At 38.1% G+C, this 26808-nt stretch overlaps 1 protein-coding gene across 1 annotated transcript in view; it reads left to right on the forward strand.

Moving 5' to 3' along the window:
• The window catches only part of LOC109052376 (NACHT, LRR and PYD domains-containing protein 3-like), a 42563-nt gene extending 20868 nt beyond the window's left edge, over positions 1–21695 (forward strand). Inside the window, 8 exon segments of the mRNA XM_042777207.1 lie at positions 137–385; positions 2048–2105; positions 4793–4882; positions 12004–12177; positions 14600–14773; positions 14954–15112; positions 21015–21103; positions 21578–21695. Coding sequence (XP_042633141.1) covers positions 137–385; positions 2048–2105; positions 4793–4882; positions 12004–12177; positions 14600–14773; positions 14954–15112; positions 21015–21069 — 959 coding nt within the window. The 3' untranslated portion in view covers positions 21070–21103; positions 21578–21695.
• The last annotated feature ends 5113 nt before the right edge of the window (positions 21696–26808 follow it).

Raw genomic sequence — 26808 nt, forward strand, 5'->3', positions numbered from 1 at the left:
CAAAGATTGGTCGTAACCCACTGCTGCTGCTGCCAGCTGGCGAAGGAGGAGGATGTGTGTGGTCCGGTGTTGGGCCATCCATGCCATCCTTGGACCCAGAGATAGAGAAAATCGGTCTCTCGTTGAGATTTTCCAGTGTGGTCCGGTGTTGGGCCATCCATGCCATCCTTGGACCCAGAGATAGAGAAAATCGGTCTCTCGTTGATGCTCTTTGACGGAGGCCAGGATGGGTGGGGCAGCCTGCCTACGCCCAGCTCCATGGCACCGCTTGCTCTCTTTGAAGAGGGCCCAGCACATTCCATTGGCCGCCAGGACGAGCTCACAGCAGAGGCAATGGAGCTCCGCCCCCCTGGAGTAAACGGAGCTGGCTCTCAGCTCCGAGATGGTCAACTTCCTGCAATGGGAAAATAACTCATCTGCGAACACCACCTCAGAGTGTTTAATGCCCAGACATGTGAGGTAGCGATTGTGACCATCACCCAGCACCAGGTAATGACCGCATCCAGAAACGCATGGGTGAAACAGCATCTTTAAAAAGATGATCTGACATCTTTACAAAGACGCACACGTGTAAGCTCTTGAAGAGAAATTGCTCTTTCAGGGAAATGCTCTTTTAGTGCTGAGGAACACAGTGGAAATGGCATCTTGCAGCACAACAGGGGTAGTGCAACCTGAAGTGCACAACCCACTCAACACAGGAACGACCACCGCTGAAGCGCCGTGCCGCCAACACCAAAAGCTTCCAAGAGCGCGTTGAACTTGTAGCCACCACTGACGAAAGCTTGGCCACCCCTTTGGCCACCCCACTCAAAACTGCAGTTTTTGACCCTTTTTTTCTTGACAAGAAATGCATTTATTAAGATGCAGAACTCTTTATTACCACGTGAAACGGGAGAATTTTCAGAAGCACACTTCAGATTTACCTCATCGTCAGGTGCGAGTCAAACGAGCGTGAAAAAGCTACAGCCGCCAAATGAGCTTCAGTAGAACAACTGTGAACTGCGGTCTGATGAGATGTTGTTCAGACTATATGTCAGTAAAACACACTTTCCTGTCTATTCAGCTGTTTTACTGTGCTCATGACACACTCTTCAACAGTATGCAAATATGTGGTGCACGCTCTATATCACTTCATTATAAATAACCCGCACAAGAAACTATGAGCATACATGCCTACCTCTGTCGTCAGCTAAGTCATGAAATTACCAAAAAAGGCAATTAAAGCTGCAAACTGTGCATGTATACGCAGCACACACATTTTTGTAAAAATTGTATGCACAAATGTGAGCACAGTGCGCTTATACAAAAAAAAAAAAAAAAAAAAAAAAAAAAAAAAAGAGAGAAAATTAAACCATTTAAATGCATAAAATAAATAATTTTATATTCTGGCATTTATGTCTACTGTTGACTTCTGGCCTTTTTTACATTTTTATCACTATTTGCATGTCCCATCCATGAGTATGCAATGTTGGAGAGCAAGCATTTGGGAGTTTTAAGAAACCTGAATACAGCGTGCTGATTTGCTAAAATGGACTTTATCGGCTTTTGTTCACAAACAACAAGTGCTCTTGTCGGCTTTTGGAGTACAACATGAACTCATAATGCCTTGAAAGTGGACAATAACAGCTCTTTTGACAAAACGTGTTGAGGGTTCAGATCACGCTATATGTGGAGAATAATGCACAGCACTCAATTAATTTTTTTTTACATTTTTTTTTTTAGAGTGGCATTTATCGGTTTTTGCAAATAAACTCTTCAAATGCTGTCACTGTAAATTAATATATAAATGAAAAGTTTTATGGGTTTGATTTTTATTTTGGGAGGGGGGCATTTTAATATGAATTTAATCATTACATGTCTCATTTATATTTGTGTAGAAAATGTACTTGTTTGATAAATAATATTAAAATAAATAGTAACTAATTTTCTAGACTTTCAGACTGCAGTATAACAGAAGAAGGTTATAAAGCTCTTGCTTCAGCTCTGAGATCAAACCCTTCAAACCTGGTAGAGCTGGATCTCACAGGAAATGATCCTGGACAATCAGGAGTGAAGGAGCTTAGTGAATTACTACAGGAACCAAACTGTCAACTGAAGACACTGAGGTGAGACATGATGAAATTATATATATATATATATATATATATATATATATATATATATATATATATATATATATATATATATATATATATTGCAATTTTTTTATTGCAATATAATATTCTTAGTATTGCATTAAGCTGCAAAATTTCAATTTCAATATCAAATTTAATAGATCAGATGATGTGGTAGCTGTTGTATTGATGATGACAGTTTAGTTGTGGTGGTTAATAGACATTGTGGGTGAGTATCATACGGACAACCGGCGCAGCGTTATAGAATGTCTATGGACAGGTTCACGCCCACTTTTAGGGGAAAACAAACCGCCATACAGTATTGGATCGAGGAAGTGGACTAACCTTACAACATGCCAAAGAGTTGTTGTGTGGTTGGGTGCACCAATAATGTTTGTAAAACCCAAAATGTGAAATTCATGGCTAACTGCCATCATCATCCATATCTTGCTGTTATGAAAATATCATGAATTACGTATGATGCTAATCGAAAGCTAAGCCAGGCTAGTTGTATGGATGGACAGAAAAGTGCACTCAGTACTCTAAATATAAAGACATAATATATACATTTAAAGAGGTTTATTTTCAAATATGAAGTAAAATCATTCACTGGCTTACCTGGTGACTCGATGAGGTACGAGTAAATGTCCCGGTAAGACACTTCTGGCCACTGGGTGGGGTTGTTTCACTGGTTTGACACTGGGAGAATGAAGGGACGTACGTGTTTTTAAATTGACCAAATTAAGTTTGTGGATGTATCTTTCACTCTCTGTGGCTGGTTGTATGTGTTTTTAATTTGTTGAAATTAGTTAGGGATTTCTTAAGTTATTTATCCTGTTGGCTGTGTACGGACGTTGCTTTTTGCCGCTATTTTGTATGGAAGTCTATGGGAAATCTAATTTATTTTCCCCTAAAAAGTGGCGGTGACAAAATTGACAGTTACGTTCCCGGATGTGCCGGTTGTGCGTATAGGCAGAGTTTAGGGGAGGGGCTGGGTGGCTGCCCCCCCCAGATGAGAGCCAATCATGATTTTGTCATCTGCCATTGCTAAGAAACCATGATCTGCCCTCTCCATTAAGACGTTGAAGTTTCATCAAAGGATAAATGGATTTGCAGGACTAATGCTTGCAGCATTCTGAAAAGTTGAAATGTTTTTATCTTGATGCGGAGCAGACCACATAGCTTCTTTTGTGAGTGTGTGTGATGTGTGTATATTTTTGTTTTGAGCGTGCAGAAGACGCGATATGTGAAAAGCCCCTTGTCGCAATAGGCTACATGAGAGGAGTCTATTTTCATTATTTTAAAGCTTTAGCAAGTTAACTAAATAATGGAAATTCTATGTATTTTTTTAATAAACCCGCAAATAAAAATGTGGTGGACTGAGTCACTGCTGGCTGACTTGGACAGGCGATTTTCACAGGAAGTGTTGGCCTTGAGTATGGCGTGTGACAGTTTTCAGTTGTGAGAAAACCGGCACCAGTCCTCTACTAAGCATGTATGCAAGCCTTAAGATTTACCCTCAGTTTATGACAGCTGAAATGGATCTTGTGAAATGTACGATCGCATCGCCAATCACTCTTAAGAAACTTAAAGATCAGCTGTTCCTTCAACTTGGCTGAGCTTTCAGTGTTTTTACATGAAAGGATGAAGCTGATTGGTTGATTCATGTCACGTGACCCGTGTTGCACCTGCGGCATTCTGAGAAATGTTTTTATCTTGATGCAGCACGGACTGCATCGCTTCTGTTATGAGCATGCCTGCCGTCTGTCTACATTTGAATTCTCATTCATCTTCCCTTCTGTAGGTTTTTGTGTCCTGCTGCAGATGAAGCCTGTCGGTTTGTGACTGGAATTGTGGGTAAAAACCTGTTACTTTTGAGTGAGCTGAATCTGAGTGGACATTATCTAGGAGACACACGAGTGAATCAGATATCTGCTCTACTGCAGGATAAACACTGTCAACTCAATAGACTGATGTGAGTATTATAAATGTATTTAGAATATTACATTGAATAATAATGTTATTGTATCTAATAATATTTCCTCAGTTGTTTCCATAGTAAAAGTACATATACTTAATTGCATTTAAAATATATTTATTAAAATTTTTCATATTTCAAGTATACTGAAAATTGTTTGACATGACTATACTAACTGAAAATAAACTCTAAATGTAGTTATTTCATGCTTTCATCAGCACAATTTAATTTGTAAGTATATATATTTTTTATTTTTTGATTTTATTGGAAATTTTATATATATATATATATATGTCAGACACAAATGGGAACACAGAAGTAGGTGAACCTATTAGCAGTATTTATTGGAACAGAGGTTTCAGACACAGGTGAAGCAACAGGAATAATCTTGACACGAAGAAGGTGGTAACTTAGCTCTGGTCGTGAGGTATGTAGATGACTGAATCAGAAGACGGCACAGAGGAACTAACGAGAAAGGAACAATGGGTATCCAGGGGAACAACACAGGTAGCGAGAGTTCAGGTAAGTACATCTAGGTCAATGCAAGATCAGACGAGGAGTGAGGGGAAGTGATAGTCCTTATATGAGAGCCTGGTGATGATGAACAGGTGCTCAGAATTCTGGTGATTGTAAACGAGTAGGTGTGGCATGTGGAGAGGGTGTAGGTTGTGACTCCGTGACAGTACCCCCTCCTCCACAGGCGGCTCCCGACGACCGGACAGGATGTTGACGACGTGGTCTGCCACGACCCCGAGGAGCTGGATGATCTGGGTGTTCCTGATGGAATTGGGTGAGTAGAGTAGGGTCCAGGATGTTGTTGCGGTTCACCCAGCATCGTTCCTCTGGGCCGTAGTCTTCCCAGTCCACGAGGTATTCCAGCTGTGGACCTCGTCGAGTCGAGGATGGCCCGTACCCGGTAGATGTTTTGAGTCTCATCGATGGCAGGAGGAGGAGGTACCGCAGCATCACTCTGTGGAGGGAGGAGATAAAGGGTCAGTGTGAGGTTTCAGTAACGAGACATGGAATGAAGGTGAGATACGGTAGTTAGCAGGGAGGTTGAGTCTGTAGGTTTCTTCGTTCAGCTGCCTCTTGATGGTAAATGGACCAATATACCGGGGACTCAGCTTACGGCAAGGCAGCCAGAGACGGATGTCCCGGGTGGATAGCCAAACCTTCTGGCCCGGTTGGTACTGCGGAGTGGGACCTCTTCGGGCGTCAGCTTGTTCCTTGTGTCTCTGGACTGCCTGTTGGAGATGCACGTGAGCCGAGTCCCAGACCCTCTCGCTTTGCTGGAACCAGTGGTTGACAGCCGGAACCTTGGAGGGCTCGCTCGACCAGGGGAAGAGAGGTGGCTGATAGCCCAGGACACATTGGAACGGGGTGAGCCCAGTGGTGGTTTGACAGAGTGAATTCTGTGTGTATTCAGCCCAGGGTAGGTATTGGCTCCAGCTGTCCTGGTTCTGGTGGCAATACAGTCTCAGGAATCTCCCAACTTCCTGGATTTTACGTTCAGTCTGGCCGTTGGTTTGAGGATGGTATCCGGAGGAGAGACTGATGGACACCCCTAGGAGACGGAAGAAGGCAGTCCAGACGCGTGAGATGATTTGGGGGCCTCTATCCGAGACAATGTCTTCTGGGAGTCCGAAGTGGCGGAAGACTTGATGGAACAGTGCTTTGGCCATCTGTAGAGCAGTAGGCAGACCCTTGAGGGGAATGAGTTTGCAGGATTTAGAGAATCGATCAACCACGACCAGGACGCTGGTGTAACCTTGGGATGGAGGAAGATCGGTCATAAAGTCTACTCCAATGTGCGTCAGGGTCGCTCGGGGATGGGCAGAGGCACAAGTTTCCCTTCTGGTAGCTTTCTTAGGTGTGTCAGCAACGGCACAGACTGAGCATCCTTACACATATCGAGAGACGTCCCAAGACATGGAGGGCCACCAATAGTGTTGTTTCAGGAGCGAGAGGGTCCTTCTCCTGCCTGGGTGTCCAGAGCCCGGGGATGTATGGGTTAAGTCCAAGAGGGGCTGGCGATGAGTTGGGGGAACATAGAGACGCCCCTCTGGACCTCCCGGCGGAGTTGGGTTTTGTAGGTTCTCATTGGCAGAGGCAGCTGCCGAAGTAGTCGTTGTTGCAGGTGGCTGCTGGAGTGTTTGCTGTACGGCCGTGATGATCTCTGGAGGAACATGGGTTAGGCTCGTCGTGGGTTGTGGTAGTGAGGACCGTACAGCGTGAACCAGTGCAGCAAATGGATCCGCGGTGCGGTCCCCGCCTGTGTCCGGAGAGCTCTGCATAAGGTCTGATTTTCTGTCAGACACAAACGGAAACACAGAGGTAGGTGAACGCATTAGCAGTATTTATTGGAACAGAGGTTTCAGACACAGGTGAAACAACAGGAATAATCTTGACACGAAGAAAGTGGTAACTTAGCTCTGGTCATGAGGTATGTAGATGACTGAATCAATAAAAGGAAGGAACAATGGGTATCCAGGGGAACAACACAGGTAGCGAGAGTTCAGGTAAGTACATGTAGGTCGATGCAAGATCAGACGAGGAGTGAGGGGAAGTGATAGTCCTTATATGAGAGCCTGGTGATGATGAACAGGTGCTCAGAATTCTGGTGATTGCAAACGAGTAGGCGTGGCATGTGGAGAGGGTATAGGTTGTGACTCTGTGACAATATATATGTATGTAATTTTATTTTATTTTTTTCTCACCTTTCTTCATTTTAGGATGGATGACAATATATGATATATATTAATCTTTAAGTACACTGGTTAGGTTCTTAACTCCATCTACAACATTTACAAAAAGAAGAATCCAAGGCACTTCATCTGGTCCAAAAAAGTTAAAAAGCCGTTAGTCACTTTCTGGCCATTTCAATTAACATTAATAATGCCTAAAACTCTACACACAAATGCATTTCGGCCTTCAGCATTCCTCAGGTATCAAACGAATGACAGGTGTAGATATACAGGTGCATCTCAATAAATTAGAATGTTGTGGAAAAGTTCATTTATTAAAGTAATTCAACTCAAATTGTGAAACTTGTGTATTAAATAAATTCAATGCACACAGACTGAAGTAGTTTAAGTCTTTGGTTCTTTTAATAGTGATGATTTTGGCTCACATTTATTACCTCTTACCCTCTATTTGAGTCAGGTGGGGCCCATCACACGCCGCCAGCCAAGTTTATTCAAGCGCCTCTCCTCTCTCATGCACCCACTCTGGTTGGGATCCTGGTGAAGAGCGGCGATTTAAGGGATGGGGTAATGATGATAATTAGGGGGGAGGCAGCCGACTCGTCACACTGATCGTAGTCATTTTGTTTTTATGGATGGTCACAGATCTGAGGTTGATCCTGTTAGTAATGGTGTCCCTCAGGGTTTATTACTTGGTCCCTTGCTTTTCAGCATTTATGTTTCCTCTTGGGCAGTTGTTAAGATCTCTCGAACTGAACTACCACTTTTACGCTGATGATACGCAGATTTCCATCCACTCTAATCTGGGCCAAAAAGTAAATATTTCCCATCTCTCACACTGTCTAGCTGAGATTAAGTTGTGGATGTCTGAAAAAATCTTGTGTTTGAATAGTTTCAAAACAGAAGTCATGCTTCATGGCTCTCCCCATAAACTACATAGTGCTTGATCTTTAGCTTTGTCTGTTGATGGTGTTGCTCTGGCCTTACAAAGTAAAATAAATAATCTGGCCGTTATTTTTGATCCCAGCTTGTCATTCGAGCCTTTCGTGCTGAACACTGTTAAGACCTCGTACTTTCATCTCAGAAATATTGCACGGCTACGACCTGTGCTGTCTTTCTATATTGCTGAAAGGTTAGTTAATTTGTTTAATTTGTTCTTTAATTTGTAAATCTTTTCTTGTCTAGACTATTGTAATGCCGTTCTTATTGGAGTCTCAAAATCTTGTATTAACAAACTTCAACAGCCAGAATTCTTTCAAGGGCCAGGTTTGTTGATCATTCAACTCCTGTTTTGGAATTGTTGCACTGGCTCCTGGTTAGATTTCATATTGATTTTAAAGTTCTCATGTTAACATTCAAGGCCCTGCATGGTCTGGCTCCTCAGTACTTGGCAATTTGCGATCTCCTCAGATAGGTCTTTTAGTCATTCCTAAAACACGGCTGCCTTCTGGGGGGTAATCGGGCATTTTCATCTTATGCCCCCAAATTGTGGAATTCTCTCCCGGCTGACATCAGGGAAGCAAATTCGTTAGGGATTTTTTAAATCTCGTCTTAAAACTTTTTATTTTCGTCTTGCTTTTAACTGATTGTTATTCAGTATTTTTGTGTATTACTCTGGATTGTTGTGTTTGCTTGTGTTGTTAAGCCTTTTGAGAAAATACTCTTTTAAAGGCGCTATACTAAATAAAATGTATTATTGTTATTATTTATTCAGAAACACAAGTGTCTTAATTTAATTTGTAATATTCAGTTTGCTTGAATATAGATTTATAAAGTGTGTTAAATATGTTATGCAATTCCTGCATATAGGATCTAGGGGCAGTGGATGAAAAAGTAATTCAAGTTGGGATGTGAATTCATAAGGTTAATAAAAGAAGTGTGGTTCATGGTCAAGCAGAAAAGACTTGGTGGTTTTTCATCAAAAATAATACAACCTTTGTGATTTTGCATTTCATTAATGGCACTTGTCCACTGCATGGTATGACTCAGTATGGCACAGCTCAGCACAGTACGGCTCTGCTCGACTTGGCTCGATTCACTTTTCCATTGCAGTTAGTACCACTTCGAATTTGGTGGGATTATAGACTAGATGAGCTGTCTCTACTGCCGTGAAATCACTGTAAACTTGCGACACAGGAGCCATTCTGTTTAAAAAATAATAATAATAATAATAATAAATTCCAATTAAGTCGTGCGAACGATACTGCAGTGCGTGGCTGTTGCTGACTTTTTAAATCTAGCGGGTTTGGTTTATCATATCCAATGATGCAATGGTGCTTTTGAAACAGTTAATCACCAGATTCTCCTGTCCACCCTCAGAAAGATGGGCATCTCTGGAACTGCACTCCTGTGGTTTACATCCTACCTCTCAGATAGATCATTCAGGGTGTCTTGGAGGGGTGAGGTTTCTATGTCACAACTTCTTGCTACCAGGGTTCCTCAAGGCTCAGTGCTTGGACCAATTCTCTTCCCCATCTACATGACCTCATTAGGATCTGTCATTCAGAAGCATGGCTTTTCCCATCACTGCTATGTTGATGACACTCAACTCTACTTCTCATTCCAACCAGATGATCCGATGGTAGCTGCTCGCATTGCGGCCAATCTGAGTGACATTTCTAGCTGGATGAACAACCATCACCTTTAGAACCAGATGACTAACCCATCGTTTCATCACAACTACTTGATACAGCTGGGTTCATCAATCATAACTCCTTCCAAGACAGCCAGAAACCTAGGAGTTGTGATCAATCATCAGTTAAGCTTCACAGACCATATTGCTACAACGACCTGGTCCTGCAGATTTGCCTTATACAACATTAGGAAGATTAGACCCTTCCTGTCAGAGCAAGCCACACAACTTCTTGTCCAAGCTCTTGTTCTCTCCAGGCTGGACTATTCTAATGCTCTCCTGGCAGGCCTTCCTACATGTACTATCAAGCCTCTGCAACTGATCCAGAATGCAGCAGCGAGGGTTGTCTTCAATGAGCCAAAAAAAGCTCACATTACTCCTCTCCTCATCAGGTTACATTGGCTACCAGTAGCCACTCGCATCAAATTCAAGGTACTGATGCTTGCCTTCAAGACGACCACTAGTGCGGCACCAATATACCTAAACTCACTAGTTCAAACTGATACGCCCTCCAGAAGCCTGCGTTCTGCAAGTGAACATCGCCTTGTGGTGCCATCCCAAAGACCTTTTCCTGGACTGTACCCAGCTGGTGGAATGACCTCCCAATCTCAATTCGAACAGCTCAGTTCGAACAGCTGGAGTCTAAAGACTCATCTTTTTCGCCAGCACTTGACCAACTAATACTAGCACTTACCTTACCCTTTCTTGTCTATTCTATTCTTGAAAAAACAAACAACAACAACAAAAAAAACCTAGCTCTGTGTTCTGTGCTAGACTAACTGAGACTTGTCATGGCACTTGTATACTGTTGTTGTTCTCTCATTGGTTTGATTTCTTCTATTGTTCTCATTTGTTCTCAAGTCGCTTTGGATAAAAGTGTCTGCCAAATGATTAAATGTAAATGCTAGCAATGATGATTCACTCTGACCTGTGATCTGCAGTGTTAACATGTTTTAGTATCGGTACGGCTCACTCACGTTGTTCCAATCCCCTAAGAGTTTTGTTCATCCTCAGAACACCACTGAGGATATTTTAAAAGAGTCATGCTCTCAGCATAAGACACAGGTTGTGGTCCTCTCATGGACCGGAGAAGAAGCTCTTGTGAACACATGTTGGAGATTGTAGCGGAATTTTAAATTTCAAATATATTTGTTATAGGTTTTTTTATTATTATTGTATTTTATTATTATTATTTATTATTATTATTATTTAATTATTTATTTATTTATTTATTTATTTATTTATTTACAAAAAGCATTCAGAAAACCTGTGGCTTCAGAAAATTACAGTTGAACCACTGGAGGAACATTTACTGGTTCTATGATGTTTAAACTACATTCCTGGTCTTTCAAAGTAAAAATTGCTTAGACTGTCAATGGAAGGACAGAGACCTCTTTGATTTCCTTAAAAGAAATCTTTGTGTTCAGAGGATGAATGAAAGACTTAGGGGATTGGAACAACATAGGGGTGAGTAATAAATGACTATTTATTTATTTATTTATTTATTTATTTATTTTAACTGCATCCAAGGGACCATTAAAGGGTTAGTAAACACAAAAATGAAAATTCTGTCATTAATTACTCACCCTCATGCCACTCCAAACCCATAAGACCTTTCCACATCTTCGGAACACAAATTATGATATTTTTGATGCAATCTGAGAGCTCTCCATGTGACATCAGGGGGTTAACCATAATTTTGCAAAGCTACGAGAATACTTTTTGTGCTCAAAGAAAAAAATAATAACATAATTTATTCAGCAGTTCTTCTCCTCGAGTTACAGTCTTTTGCCATTTTGGAGAATACCCCAGAATGTAATTAATTTAATGAACGTTGTTTAAATTCAGTAGACAGTGCACGCATGCTAACACTTATTTTACCGATGTCCTTGCTACGTTTCTGTGCGTGGATCGTGGTGATATCATTGCTGTCTATGGAGGGTCAGAGAGTTTTCAGATTCCATCAAAAATATCTTAATTTCTGTTCTGAAGATGAACGAAGGTCTTTACGGGTTTGGAACATCATTAGGGTGAGTTATTAATGACAGAATTTTTGGGTGAACTAACCCTTTAAAGGGAAATGTTGAGTCATGCTTTTTAAGTCACAAGGGGACACTAATGTCTCTATATACATAGCAAGCCTTTTCTATAGCAGAAACAGTGTGAATAAAGTTTATACATTTAGTTTAAAAAATATTTAGTTTAAGACATTATTTATATGATAGCATTGTATTTTCTGACCTTTGTCACTGGTCACAATTGGAATTAGGAGTCTAACTAGTAAATAACTACATTTAAAGTATTTGAAACAATGTACTGATAGCGTACATGCTGTTCTGCAGCAATATCATAAGATTTGCATCTGATGCTACAATAAACAAGACACAAAAAAGAAAATAAAGAGAAGAAACAACTTTCAAGCACACTGAACTATTATGACACTGTATCAAATTATTGAAACTGTAAACTACTGTATATGAAAGACTATATACCTACTGTATGTGATGCTAAAATAAACAAGACACAAAAAAGAAAATAAAGAGAAGAAACAACTTTCAAGCACACTTCTGTCTTTAGACTGTGTGGTTGCAAGATTACAGAGAAACAGTTACTCATCCTGACTTCAGCTTTGAAATCAAACTTATCACACCTGAGAGAACTGAACCTTAGTGGGAATAAGCTCAAAGACTCTGGAGCGAAAAACCTCAGTGATCTAATGATGAACCCACAATGCAAGGTGGAAAAACTGGAGTAAGTAACATTATACTGTACTTCAGTTACAGTGAGATTAAAGTTTACTGTTTAATATAAACATCTTGGCTCAAGTCACATAATATATAGTGCTGTACCTTCTGTCATTTCTCCAGCGAAGGAAAAATTCATATATACTATTAGTTAACTGGTTGTTATGTGTATTAGTAGAAGGAGCATAGAACTTTAAAGCATTTTATTGAGCATTAACATTAAATTTGTTGGTATAAAATTGTTTCATATGCTCAAATCAGACAAATCTTTGTGGCTAAACAAGATGTGGGAACAAGTGAGAACAGATTAAAAAACAGCTTGACAACATTCTAGCCCCTTTCACACTGCGATTCTGGAAAATACACGGGTAATGTGTCCCGGCAATTGTTCCCGGGTCCCTAGAATTTGCCCCTTTCACACTGCCAGTGATTACCCGGAATATGTTCATGCGTTCACACACAACCCGTAAAGGTCCCGTGAAGACACGTGATATCAGGGTGTGATGTGTAATGTACGAGTCAAAAACGCTAGGCACGTTAACTTTCACTTAAGCTGGCGAACGATCTCAGCTTCAACGCGGAAAGTGAGGAACTAACTGATCTCTGCTTCATTACAGTTTGCACATTTGTTTCGTCACGAACGTTGATCTGCCTTCAAAACACCTGCTAAAAGAGTCGCGCGATAACGTGCGTCATCACTACAACACACCCTTTACAGCATTAGTTCTGGGTTTTGTTCACACAGCGCTCACTCCGGGACTGAACCTGGCAATGTTACTAGGTCCCCAACCCGGGATCAATCCCGGAATCGATCCCGGGACGTGTTTGCGTTCACACAGAAGGTGACCCGGCAATGTTCCAGCAATTTTCCGGGTCCAATGTGTAGTGTGAAAGGGACTTCTGACTGTTACATTTATACTAGACTAATGGTACTTGTAACTAAATCTTATTTTATTATGTATATGTATATTTAGTGATTGCAAACTATAATCTCTAATGACTTAAACTAAATTGTGATTTATGAACAAGATTTTCTTATAATAAAAATGTGAAAACATTTAACATCCATTATTATGTTATTGTTTCAACTATTTCATTGTTGATCCATATGTTAATTTACATGGATGAATTTACTTATCTGTTGTGTCAAGACGGATCCAGACTCGGATTGTAACTACAACCCCAAAACAGAAAAAAAAAGTTGAGATGTTTTGTAAAATGCAATGAAATCAAGAACCTGTGATTTGTAAATTTTCTTTAATATTTATTTAACTGACAAAACTTTTCAACTTTTTCTGATATGGGGTTGTAGTATCATCTAATGCAGCGCTTCTCAAAGTCCTGTCCGGATCGGGAATTCAGTCCGGCCCTGCCTCCACTTCGTATTTCAAGTGCATACATATCACTCAGACTTCTGTGGCACACTGGGGTGCACAAACTACTATTGCAGTATTTTTCTGACTTTTTGTAAGACAAAGCGCATAGCAATAAGTTCGTTTCAGTTGGTTAATTTTTGTGTTTTCGTTACGCGAATGAGAGGTTTCCCCTTCCCGACGCAATACGTCTTTCTCGACTGGCAGAGCATATTCAGTGGACCAAACCACAGCAGACATGTGAATGAATGAGTTAAAAAACAGCGTTCCCGAAAACCTCTCTTTGTTGACTGTCTGGGCATATGAAAGTGTAGTTCATCTGTAAATATATGCACATAGTTTGCTACACAGATGGACAGAGTTTGTGCTGCATGATATATAAAATAATAATTCACTGCGGGTTACACTGAAGTACTGTTTCAGAAACAGAAAATATGCAATGAGTACTGCTTTATTGGGGGTTAGTTGTATAAAAATGTAGTAGCTTACTGTTACAGTTCAGAGAGTAAAAATAGTTATGGTTTTATTATAGGGAAAGTGTAGTTACCCTGTAACTTCTTTTTTTTGGCATATTGATGACAATTTGTATGACCACAGTTTTACTACAAATACCATGGTTAAACTATGGTTAGTGTAGCAAGACCATGGTTTGTTTGTGGTTACCATGGTTTAACTAGTAACCATGGGTTTTTTGGCTTTATTTGTAGTAAAACCATGGTTAATTTTTGTAAATGCAAGTATGACCTGATGACTTCATGAATATGATAATTAAGCATACATAAAGTTGAATTGTTATATAAAGTTATGTTTATTAAAACAAGTTTTGTTATAACAATTATTTCTGACCTTTTGACGTTGATGATAATTCAGATTCGGTCCTTTGAATGCAAACTGTGAGAACCCCTGATCTAATGTTTATGTCTTGCTTGTTCATTCATATCAGTTAACATGATTTTGCTGGTGTATTAGTGACTGTATACTGTTTTTCATGGTGTTTTTAACTTCCACATGAACTTAACATGAATTTGCGTAATTGTTCCTTTTTTATGTCTTCAGGCTGTGTGGATGCAGAGTTACAGAGAAACACTGTCTCATCCTGACTTCAGCTCTTAAATCAAACCCATCACATCTGAGAGAACTGGACCTCAGTGAGAATAAAAAAAAAAACACAGGAGTGAAGCATTTATGTGACGTACTGAAGGATCCAGACTGTAAACTGGAGAGATTAAGGTAAGTAACATTCACAAACAACAATCAAAATGCTTAAAATCACTTTAACAGTTTAAACCAAAACACTTTATACCCATTAACTCATGATAAGTTTGAGATCACATTATACTTGTGTAAAATTCTTAATCTTAATATTTTGTTTGTAAGATGATCTCTCTTTCTGTGATTTTCTCTTTCTAGTCTGCATGACTGTGGCATTACAGATGCTTATTCTTTAATTCAGACTTTGACAAACACAAAAGCACTGCAGTTTCTAAAAGAGCTTGATCTTAGTTACAATATGATTGGAGACTCAAAAAAGCAGCTCATTGATGTGCTACAAGGCTCAAACTGTAAACTGTGAGTAAGCATGACTTTGCTTTTGGAATGGGGATAGGTGTTTTTCAAAAACCCTACCTGGTTTGCTGAAATTGAGTAGATGATTGCCTGAAAAACACAAATAGAGATTGCATGCATATGAATGTACAGTAAGCAGATAGTGGTAAACTACTAGGTGTTTAACATTTTTGATTAATTTGTATGAATTTGCTAGCTAACCAGTTAACAGTGTTGGGTAATAACTGATTACATGTAATCTGGATTATGTAATGAGATTGCAAAAATTTAGTACTTGTAACTGGATTATATTACATTATAATTGGGGGTGGGGAGTGGAAGCACCTCTGAAGCATTTAGACTAGTGATGGGAAGTTCGGATCATTTTACTGACTCTTCTGAGCCGGAAAGAGAATTGATTAGTTCACCCTTTGAGTCTTTGGGTTTGAGATGTTCCTTCATCACGTGACAGCCCCATAAACTAAACCTATGCTGTCTGAGCTGGAGAGAGAATTGATTAGTTTTTCTTCCATTCTTTTGTCACATGATGTGACAGCATTGGATAGAGAAATTAATTTCCTTACAAACGGGTGCATAGTTATTATTATTATCATTATTATTATCGTCATTATTATAATTATTATTTACACTTACAGTTACATGATGCATTTTTGGTCTCAAATTTTAGCTTTTTATTTCTTACAGTATATAAATGTGTGATATTCTGTCATGATGGTTCTTTTCCATAACACTGAATGTGGTGACAAATAGGGATACCGATACTGGTAGTTCGGTCAGATATGTCAAAAGCAAGCAAGCACAACAGTGTACAGGTTACCAAAGTTATTTGACAGTAATGAGAGCGAGCAAGAGAGAGAGAAAGACAGAGAGAGAGCGAGAAGGAGAGCGAGAGAGAGTCAGAGAGCATGCACTTCTTTTGCATGATCTTGATTGCTGTTCTCTCCATTAGTGCATGCATTTGGATTAAAACTAAATCATAAATATAAAACAAACAAAAATTATAGGGGCATTCACTATAAACAACTTTTATTTTAAACGTCAAGCACACGATTACAGCAAAAGTGAAACAAACAGACTGTGTGAAATGCGCTAGGTTGGAAGTGTCTTCTGCACCAATGCAAACGTGTGCGCACTGCACATGTTTACCTTGCTCTAAAATTATGGATTTAATTCGTACGCGAGGGTCTGCGTACAGTACGTGTGACGCAAATTAGATCACCAAAATAGTTCAGGCTTACTCGTATAATGTTAAAATAAGGAGTGGTTCCCTGCATTATAGTATTGAGCTGCTGCAGTGCTGCAATGCACCATTTAAATGAACAGTGAAAGTAACAAAAGCTTTTACAATACATTTTAACAGGTATAATTAAGTGTGGAAATAGCTGAAGGAAATGACTGTTTGCTAATTGAAGCCAACTAACATGATTCTTTTTCTTCTTCTTCTTCTTCTTCTTCTTCTTTTTTCTTTTTATCCAATATATGTATAAAAAATTCCAAAATGTCGTGATGAACGAACGCTCGAAAGATGAAATAATCAATTCTTTTTCCAGCTCAGACTTCATTGGTTAACATATGGGGCTGTCACGTAATGAACGAACGACTCGAAAAACCAGAAGACTCGATAGATGTACTAATCAATTATCTTAACAGCTCAAACTGCATTGGTTAAGTAAGGGGCTGTCACGTGATGAACGAACGACTCGAAAAACCCGATGACTCGATAGATGAACTAATCAATACTCCTTCCGGCTCAAAACTGCATTGGTTAAGTAAAATGCTGTCACATAGGTAAAGCTTATGGGGTTGTCGTGATGAACGAACGACTCAAAAAACCCAAAGACTCGATAGATGAACTAATCAATTCTCTTTCCGGCTCAAACTGCATTTGTTAAGCTATGGGGCTGTCACGTGATGAACGAATGACTCGAAAAGCCCGTAATTAAAGAGCTCATTTGCAAAAACAATAAATGCCACCTTTAAAAAAATTAACTGACTGCTGCGCATTAGCCTACATTTATTCTATCAGTTTTTGGGATTGACAACCGCATTTTTTTATAGGTGTGAGTTTCGAAATGTCCCGGTCACACAACAGCTTACAGCTGCGTTTGGAATACTGTCTGTAAGAACATATAACTGTAGTCAAGCCCCTGTTCCTTATCAAAGATGGCAACGTCTATAATACTGAAAGTTTTATCATTTCTGACATGACAGGAGTCATATCGAGCCACGAGTTCTTTCGTCAAATCTCATTATCGAACAGCAGCTTTTGCTCCGCTCTACTCCCAAATATAAAAGCTGCTGGGTGTAGAGGGGAGCATTTGAATCGCATACAGAACACAAAACTGACAGGATCTAAAACTTTTAGATGACACACAGCTCATTTCTCCGTCACTGTAAGTTACCGAAAACACACATGAAAACACGTAACACACGGTAGACCCACGTTTGTGCAGCAGAGTGGCTCTCTCTAGCACTGTATGATGTGATAGACAACTAATTGTCCAGTCCTGTTTCGTTCACACAGCGCATGTGTTCCGAGAATGCGGTTGTGAGTCCTGAGAATTTACAGGTGTGAGTTCGGTTACAGAATGCGGTTGTCACACCCGTAAATAACCGATCTGTGTGTGCATGTAACTGTATTAAGGACTCAAATAGAGGACTGACAACCATATTCTGCTGCTGTGTGAATGTGGCCTTATTCTCTACATTATAGCACAATCTGAATTCTAAACACGTTTGGTCACAATGTCCAGTATTGTCCACTGTCAAGGCATCGCAAGTTCACATTTTACAGCAGAAACTGACAGGCAGCTTTGCTGTTTGTGAACCAAACCTGATAAGTATTTTTTAGCAAATCAGCAGCACGCAGTATTCAGGTCAGATGACAAGGCTGCTAGTCACTTCAAAAACATGCTAGTTGAGAGGAGTTTTGTCAAAGCTGACTTAAAGTGATTGAGGTTGGATAATTTCAACAAACTTGATGAACCCGTGATATCTTCTTTGGGGTGTAAAAGGAAAACAAAAGCTAAAACTTTTTCACAGAACCTTTCTAAAGCAGCATGTTATAGTGGTGAGGGAAAAGCTCCCTGTATTGCGTGTAATCACAGTAACAATGCTTGTCAGGCATCTACATTGTGAGCTGAGGAGATTACAAAAATTAACTTTTTTTTTAAATTTTTGTTTAACTGAAACCCAGAACGTGGAGTTATAAGCTTTTGCCAAAAAAAATAAAAATAAAATAAAATTGGAGTTATCAGCTTTTGCAGAATGAATACTAAGCGATTGAGGTGTTCTGTTGTTGGATGTAATAATGAACATAGCAGTCATCATTTACTCCTGACATCTGAGATGCTGAAGACGCAGTGGATTAACATTACGTTTGTTTTTGAAGAGAATGTGCCCCCGATCTACAGAAATGCGTCTATGTTCCCATTAATAATTTGTGATCAAGCTTCACCTACAAGAAGATGTGAGTGTAAGGTTTTTTTAATGAATCTTTGCAAATCGCCTTTCCTATTAATGTGCTAATTAGCAAGTTTCAGATGAATGCGGCTAAAGCATCTTTTTTAATATGATTTCGTATTAATGTAGTCTCTCAGAGAGCAGCTCGGAAGAGAGGGGCGGGGTCAGCAGAGCTCATTAACATTTAAAGGAAAATGATAAAAGGTGTTTTTTACACTACCATTGAGAAATTTTAACCAAACTATGTTACAGACTTTTCAGACCTTTCAAGACCCTAAAGAATCATATCAACTTGTGGGAAATGGGCATCCTGTGACCCCTTTAAGATGCGTTTTGGTCGATCGGATCACAAGTGGACAACGAAGAGACATACCCATTTACACCTGGCATTTTAATCCATCTTTTCTGTCCACTTTCGACCACTTCTGACCAGATTACCCCCAGTGCTAATTACGTCAAGAGGAGGGTAAATGGGCGGATACCTCTGTCTGCATCAAACACAAGTGGGAGGGCTAAATTTATCATGCACTAATATTACATCTGCTTGTACTTACTGATGTTCTTTATTTTTTGTGTTATCAGAAAATAATACTTCTGATTCAGCCCTTTAAATTTTAAATCCTGTCTGATTGCGTTTTCAACTACCGCTTGAAGTTATCGAAAGTGGACAAGCTCAAAAAATGTTTCACACCATGTTTACACTTGTATTTAGGGCTGTCCACTTGGTATCCGATCGACTACAACGTATTTTAATACCAAGTGTAAACAGGGCCAAAAAGAAGTTATCAGAAAACGTAATAAAAAAAATAATAAGTTACTGTAACTAGCACAATCACAAAATGAACATGATAAAAGCGACAATTTGTTTTTGTTAAAGATTTAAATCCAAAAGTATCGATATTTTGCAATAATAAGTGATGCATTAAACATAATGATCAGGATTGAAAATTAGTTACACAGAAATAAAGCGGTATGAACCATTATTTCACAAAAAGAAAGATGACACATGGCCCTACTTATTCAGTCAAGTCTCTTTCTGTTTATATGTAGTCACGGTTCATCAAAGGTATCATCAATACATCATTAATTATTTTTACATAGTGCCTTTAAAAATTACTTTCTCAAGGCCCTTTACATAAAAGCTTTACGCAAATGCAAACACAACAATATAAGACAATACACTGTAAATATAACTATAGACAAAGAAAAACCCAATAAATAACTAATTAAGTAAAAGCAATCCTGAAGAAAAAAAGTAGCTTGGCGCACTTTTTCTTAGCGTCTGTTTCTGTAGTGACTCGTCGATTAGTCACTCTATTGAGAATGTCAGGTGTGTTAACCAGGAAACATACTCTGGGTTAAATGAGCTTACTCCTGGACCTGGATTTTTGGAACAGGCATACCTCAAGTAAGCAAGGTTTGGGTTAATCAACCGAGAGTTCAGGGTATATGTTAAGGTAAGTTAACCTTGCATTCTGAAATACCCCCTGCAGTGTGATTGATATTATGCACAATAAAAAAATTTAAAAAAAATTTTTTTAAAAAATGACATGATTTATAAGTGATCTCTTTTTGCAAATGAACTACTCAATTGTTGATTGTGAAAGACAGGACAAAAATATTAAAAATTGAATACTTTGGATGTGTAATCCAGTTGTTGTTTTCATGTTTATTAATGTTGCTTATATGTAATGCAGGGGAGGTACCTATTTATTTATTTATATATTTTTTTGCCAGCCAAATTCCTTTGACATAAAATATTCACAGTTCCCTGATTTGTGGTATTAAAGATTCTCATTTATCTCTGATATGTGAAATTATTTTTCAAATATTTGTAAAAAGTATATTTTCAATTTATCATCAAGCGTTATTGAAATAAAGCAGAAAGTTGACTGAAAGATTTTACACAAAGTAGGAAAAAGAACAAAACACTGTCACAGCTTTATACAACAATACCTGCTTTATAAATTATATTAGTAGTAGTGAATCATTTCAGTTTTTTTAAATTATGTTGGTAGTAGTGAATAATTTTGTTTTGGTTTTGTTTTGTTAATTTATTTTATAATTATTTTTGTTTTCTGCTTCAGCTTTAAATCAGAATAGCATTTGTATTAGCTCCTTGTGGTTTATTACATAGACTGTGCATTCATCAGCATGCATTTCTCCATTACACTGATTAAGTATGAGTCACAGGCTCTACTGCAATCACACAGACACAATCATACAAACATAATTCATGTTTTAAATTTATTATATTTTAAACACAAATATTGTTTTAGAATGTGTATGCCAAATAAGCTAATTTCAGTAACTTGTTATATTAATTTTATTAGTGTAATCTATAGCTACATCTTTTAACACAAACATAATTGAATTATACCAGATAATTTGCACCTTGTTTCAATGAAAACTGAATATTTTCTTTTATGATTTCTCCTTACAGACTAGAAAAAGAACACTGGCTCACAGCTAGTATAAGCAACATTAATTTAAGCTGAACTTCAACAGGAGGGAACCAGCAATCACCATCAGGTGACAGATTTGCAAGAGCTTTACTATAGTGTTTAAATCTATGAAGATAAATACATTTGTGATGTGATGTATAGACATCAGAATCTAAAAAGTTCATTATATGTTTAACACTCAGTCATCCTTTGAGACACATTTGGGGCAATATCTCAATATCTAAAGCATTGAATGAGCCTATTGCACAGTATTTTTATATATGTATTTTTTCAAATAAAAACTCACACACACAAACACACACTTCAAATTCAGATCAAATTCCTACTGCAAGATTTGCTGATGCTTCCAAACAAAACATGTCTGGAACATACTTTCTAGGTTTATTGTTTATTCTTATCTCTTTGGTACCATTTTGGTGCCATTGGTGTGTTGTCTTATATTATTTCAATGTATTATCTTAATTATGAACACACTGGTTTGTATTGCAAACAGTTTTACCATTTACTGCATGTTGTTATTCTCGTTGTTATTTACCTATAGCGGCTAATGATCCGGAAGTCTCACCCATAGGCTTACTTCCGCGTTGAAGAAAAAGGTGGATCGCATGGTCAGATTTGTCTGTAAGCATTTTTTGGCATCTTTGTATAGTCTCACCCAAAACATTATTTGATTTTTTTTTTTTTTTTTTTTAAATATACAATTTTAACTTTGTGCTGAAATGTAAAACTAAAGAAGTTTAGTTTTGTTTAAACAAGTTCTTTTTTTTTTTTTTTTTTTTTTTTTTTTACATAAAATGTTTACAGTTCTCTGATCTAGGTTAATGGTCAAATTGACATGCAGACAAACAATTTACTTATTTCAATTTTTACTGTTATATTTTAATTGTTTTTGTTTTAAAATAATAAATTTTTGTCTTGCTTTGTATTTTATAATCAAATAATCTTTTCATTTGCATTTTTTATATATATAGGGTACATTTATTATTAAGTTTATAACAAATTAGGAAAAAAGTAATGTAAAAGTAATCTAAAAAGTAATCAGAATACAATACCTAAAATATTTAGGGTTCTCAAAAAATTAGCATATTGTGAAAAAGTTCATTATTTTCCATAATGTAATGATAAAAATTAAACTTTCATATATTTTAGATTCATTGCACACCAACTGAAATATTTCAGGTCTTTATTGTTTTAATACTGATGATTTTGGCATACAGCTCATGAAAACCCAAAATTCCTATCTCAAAAAAATTAGCATATTTCATTCCGACCAAATAAAAGAAAAGTGTTTTTAATACAAAAAAAAGTCAACCTTCAAATAATTATGTTCAGTAATGCACTCAATACTTGGTCGGGAATCCTTTTGCAGAAATGGACTGCTTCAATGCAGAGTGGCATGGAGGCAATCAGCCTGTGGCACTGCTGAGGTGTTATGGAGGCCCCAGGATGCTTCGATAGCGGCCTTAAGCTCATCCAGAGTGTTGGGTCTTGCGTCTCTTAACTTTCTCTCACAATATCCCATAGATTCTCTATGGGGTTCAGGTCAGGAGAGTTGGCAGGCCAATTGAGCACAGTAATACCATGGTCAGTAAACCATTTACCAGTGGTTTTGGCACTGTGAGCAGGTGCCAGGTTGTGCTGAAAAACGAAATCTTCATCTCCATTAAAGCTTTTCAGCAGATGGAAGCATGAAGTGCTCCAAAATCTCCTGATAGCTAGCTGCATTGACCCTGCCCTTGATAAAAACACAGTGGACCAACACCAGCAGCAGCTGACATGGCACCCCAGACCATCACTGACTGTGGGTACTTGACACTGGGACTTCAGGCATTTTTGGCATTTCCTTCTCCCCAGTCTTCCTCCAGACTCTGGCACCTGATTTACGAATGACATGCAAAATTTGCTTTCATCCGAAAAAAAAGTACTTTGGACCCACTGAGCAACAGTCCAGTGCTGTTCTCTGTAGCCCATTTCCTGCACTACGCCTGTGCATGGTGGCTCTGGATGTTTATACTCCAGACTCAGTCCACTGCTTCACGCAGGTCCCCCAAGGTCTGGAATCGGTCCTTCTCCACAATCTTCCTCAGGGTACCGGGTCACCTCTTCTCGTTGTGCAGCGTTTTTTGCCACAACTTTTTCCTTCCACAGACTTCCCACTGAGGTGCCTTGATACAGCACTCTGGGAACAGGCCTATTCGTTCAGAAATTTCTTACTGTGTCTTACCCTCTCGCTTGAGGGTGTCAATGATTGGCCTTCTGGACAGCAAGTCAGGTCGGCAGTCTTACCCATGATTTGCGGTTTTGAGTAATGAACCAGGCTGGGAGAGTTTTTAAAAGCCTCAGGAATCTTTTTGCAGGTGTTTAGAGTTAATTAGTTGATTCAGATGATTAGGTTAATAGCTCGTTTAGAGAACTTTTCATGATATGCTAATTTTTGAGATAGGAATTTTGGGTTTTCATGAGCTGTATGCCCAAAATCATCAGTATTAAAACAATTAAAGGACCTTAAATATTTCAGTTGGTGTGCAATGAATCTAAATATAGTTTAATTTTATCATTACATTATGGAAAATAATGAACTTTTTCACAATATGCTAATTTTTTTGAGAAGGACCTGAGAATACAATACCTAAAATTGCTAATTACAATATTTGTTCATGTAATTTGTAAAGGTCGGCCGATATGGGTTTTTCTCTGTCCGATGGCGATATTTAGAAATCAGGGTGGCCGATATATGATGCTGATTAATTTGGCTGATATGTTTGGCCGATATTTGTTCTGTACAAAGATATATTCATATAAAAACACCTGCGCCACATTTTGATTTTGAAATATGCAGTGCACGTTTATTCAGTGTAGTGTAAGCCTTTTGGAAAATGTCTTTATGGCGGTCAGTTTTGATATTGTGATGCCACAAATATGTATTGGAAACACTGGAGACTGCTATACGTCAACTGGCCATAATCTAAGCGATAACAAAAAAGTTCACACATATTACACAGTCTGCTGCTCATAACTGCTTAAGAATGGACATTTAATGAGGAAAGTTAACCTGCATGTTTTAGCCAGCCCATACTTCTGAATTGTATGTGTTTCTACTTTCAAAATTACTTGTTGTTAGTTACAGTATAAAATGCTCCAAGCAATCTAATTCATCTCACAATCTCACATTTATTGTTATAACATTCTATAACTATAGCACTGTTACAAGCATTTGCCATTTAATTTGGTGAATCTGTTTGTCACTTAATTTTAGATTTGTCATCAAGTTTTGTATACAGTGTCTATATGGTTAATAAAGTGATCCTATTGCTTAAAGTCTTCTGAGTCATTTCAGGCTAACACATTGTCTTTATATTAATGCATGTTACAAGGTTAGTTCAATGAATGAATGAATGAATGAACCATGGGCTTGAAATGATCCTACTGCAGAACTGTATTAACCATGTTTTTGTTGTTGTTTCTGATGCACCATGGTTGAATTTTTTTATTTTAGATATTTATATATATATATATATATATTAATAATAATAATAGAAAAAGTTAACGTTAAATTCTATAAATCAGTCTTTATTAGTTACATCATAATTGAAAGAGTATATAATCCATATCATGTGTAAGAACGTTTACATATGCCATAAAATGATTCCACACAATCAAAATATACTGCTGATAATGTACTGTGGTACAGTGGTAAAGCACATGGTAAGATGGTTTTTAATTGCTAATTTACATATAAAAAGAGCCCCACTGCAAAAAATTTTATCTCTGCAGAAATTAAAGGGGTCATATGATGCGATTTAATTTTTTCCTTTCTCTTTGGAGTGTTACAAGCTTTTGGTGCATAAAGAAGATCTGTAAAGTTGCAAAGACTAAAGTCTCAAAATCCAAAGAGACATTCTTTATAAAAGTAAAGAGTCAACCACGCCCTCCTAAAATGGCTCCATACTACTTTGTTTGACCTTCCAAAACAGGACACAACTACAAATCAGTGGTTAAGTTGTATTTCACCACTGTTCCAGAACAGTTCAACCCAAATATTCAGATATGTGCAGCACATTTTGCGGAGGACAAGGACTGTTTCCTGTGAGAGTAACCTAAAATATAGTTTCTATAAAGTGGGGCAATTCCAACTTTGCAAGAACAGTCTGGCGCTTCTGACACACAGTCTGTAAGTATGTTTTCATATGTAAAGGATTTACCACTGATGATTCAAACATGAGTTTTGAGCAGTGTAGAGTAACTGTTAGATATTGTTGTTTGTTGTTTGTTTGGTCTTAAATGAGGGGATGGTTTTATGTTTTCGTTGTTCTATATGCTTTGTTTGGTATTAATGTAGAGGCTGGATGCTACAAATTCCTCGTTTGTAATGGGTTTTATTGGTTTTATCTCATTGCAACGGGACACATGGCATCACAGTGTTAAGGGGCGTAACATTTCCTACACACGCTTGAGGCATTCGGCCAATCACAATGCACTGGATAACTGGCCAATCAGAGTACCCCTCGCTTTTCAGAACGATGAGCTTTGTAAAAATTGACGCGTTTCAGAAGGCGGGGCATAGAGGAGAAACAAATGTACATTATGTGGAAAATGATGTGTTTTTTGAACCTTAAACCACATAAACACATTGCATTACACCAAATACACAAAATAATGTTCTTTTTAGCAACGTCATATGACCCCTTTAATGGATGGATAAATAAATGTATACTGCACCTTTTTTTTGTCTAATGTACACCTTATATACTAGGGGTGTGTAACGATTGACTCGTTTTCTCGATGCATCGATTACAAACCCTGACAATGCAATTCATCGATCTTGAAACATGGATTTTTTAACCGTGAATCGTTGATTTCGGACAGTAATCAATTTTAAATGCTAAGAATCAAATGAATCAGGATTTCTATAGCGATTCAGTGCTTTCATAAAATATATACACATCATTAAATTACTTCAAGCACAAATTAATGGAGACCTTGAACAGTGTTCCTGCCTCACATATCTCCTTCAACGGCTCCACAGTTAACGCTTCTGACTGTCACAGAATTGCACTCACGCTCCGCTGTCTCACTGACACATTTTTTTGAACAGCTGATGTGTGATCTCTTCCTAGTACTTGTGCCCAGTAATGCTAAATTGAATTATATTTACTTTTCTGTAGTTTTTTAATGGCTCTTGGTCATACCAACAACATTGCCTGAGCAGTCGAAGGCTGCACATTTATTGCATGGATGGAGCAAAAATGTGTTTTAACAATGTCGTTGAACCGAATGTACGAAGGAAACTGTTAAAATAACCACAGCATTAACAACAACCAATGTTTTTGTTTGCGATGAACTTTTTGAAATGTGAACAATTTTGGTGACTTTCAGTGACAACAACCAATGTTTTTGTTTGCGATGAACTTTTTGAAATGTGAACAATTTATTAGATGGGTCACAGCCAGCTGCTGGAGTGCCCATGTCAGCCATCAGAGGGCACTCCTTCTGAATCATTGTTTGCCTGTTCTGGACTTTGTTTCCCATATCGGTTGCAACCTCCGATTATTGTTTCAATACTGTCAGCTTTTTGTCATTCACCTATAAGCTCAACCATATATACCTTGCTCATTGTGTCTTTTGTAACATCAGTATTGCATTCTCTTTCCTTGTGTATTCTGTATTTTGTTCTCTGTTTTTGCAGGTTTTCTTTTGTGGATTACTTTTTGCATATTTTTTTGCTTTTGCCCTTATGTGAATTACTGTTTTTGGACTTCACAATAAAAAACT

Source organism: Cyprinus carpio, chromosome A20 (genome assembly GCF_018340385.1).
Source record: "Cyprinus carpio isolate SPL01 chromosome A20, ASM1834038v1, whole genome shotgun sequence".
In the NCBI taxonomy this organism is placed as follows: Eukaryota; Metazoa; Chordata; class Actinopteri; order Cypriniformes; family Cyprinidae; genus Cyprinus; species Cyprinus carpio.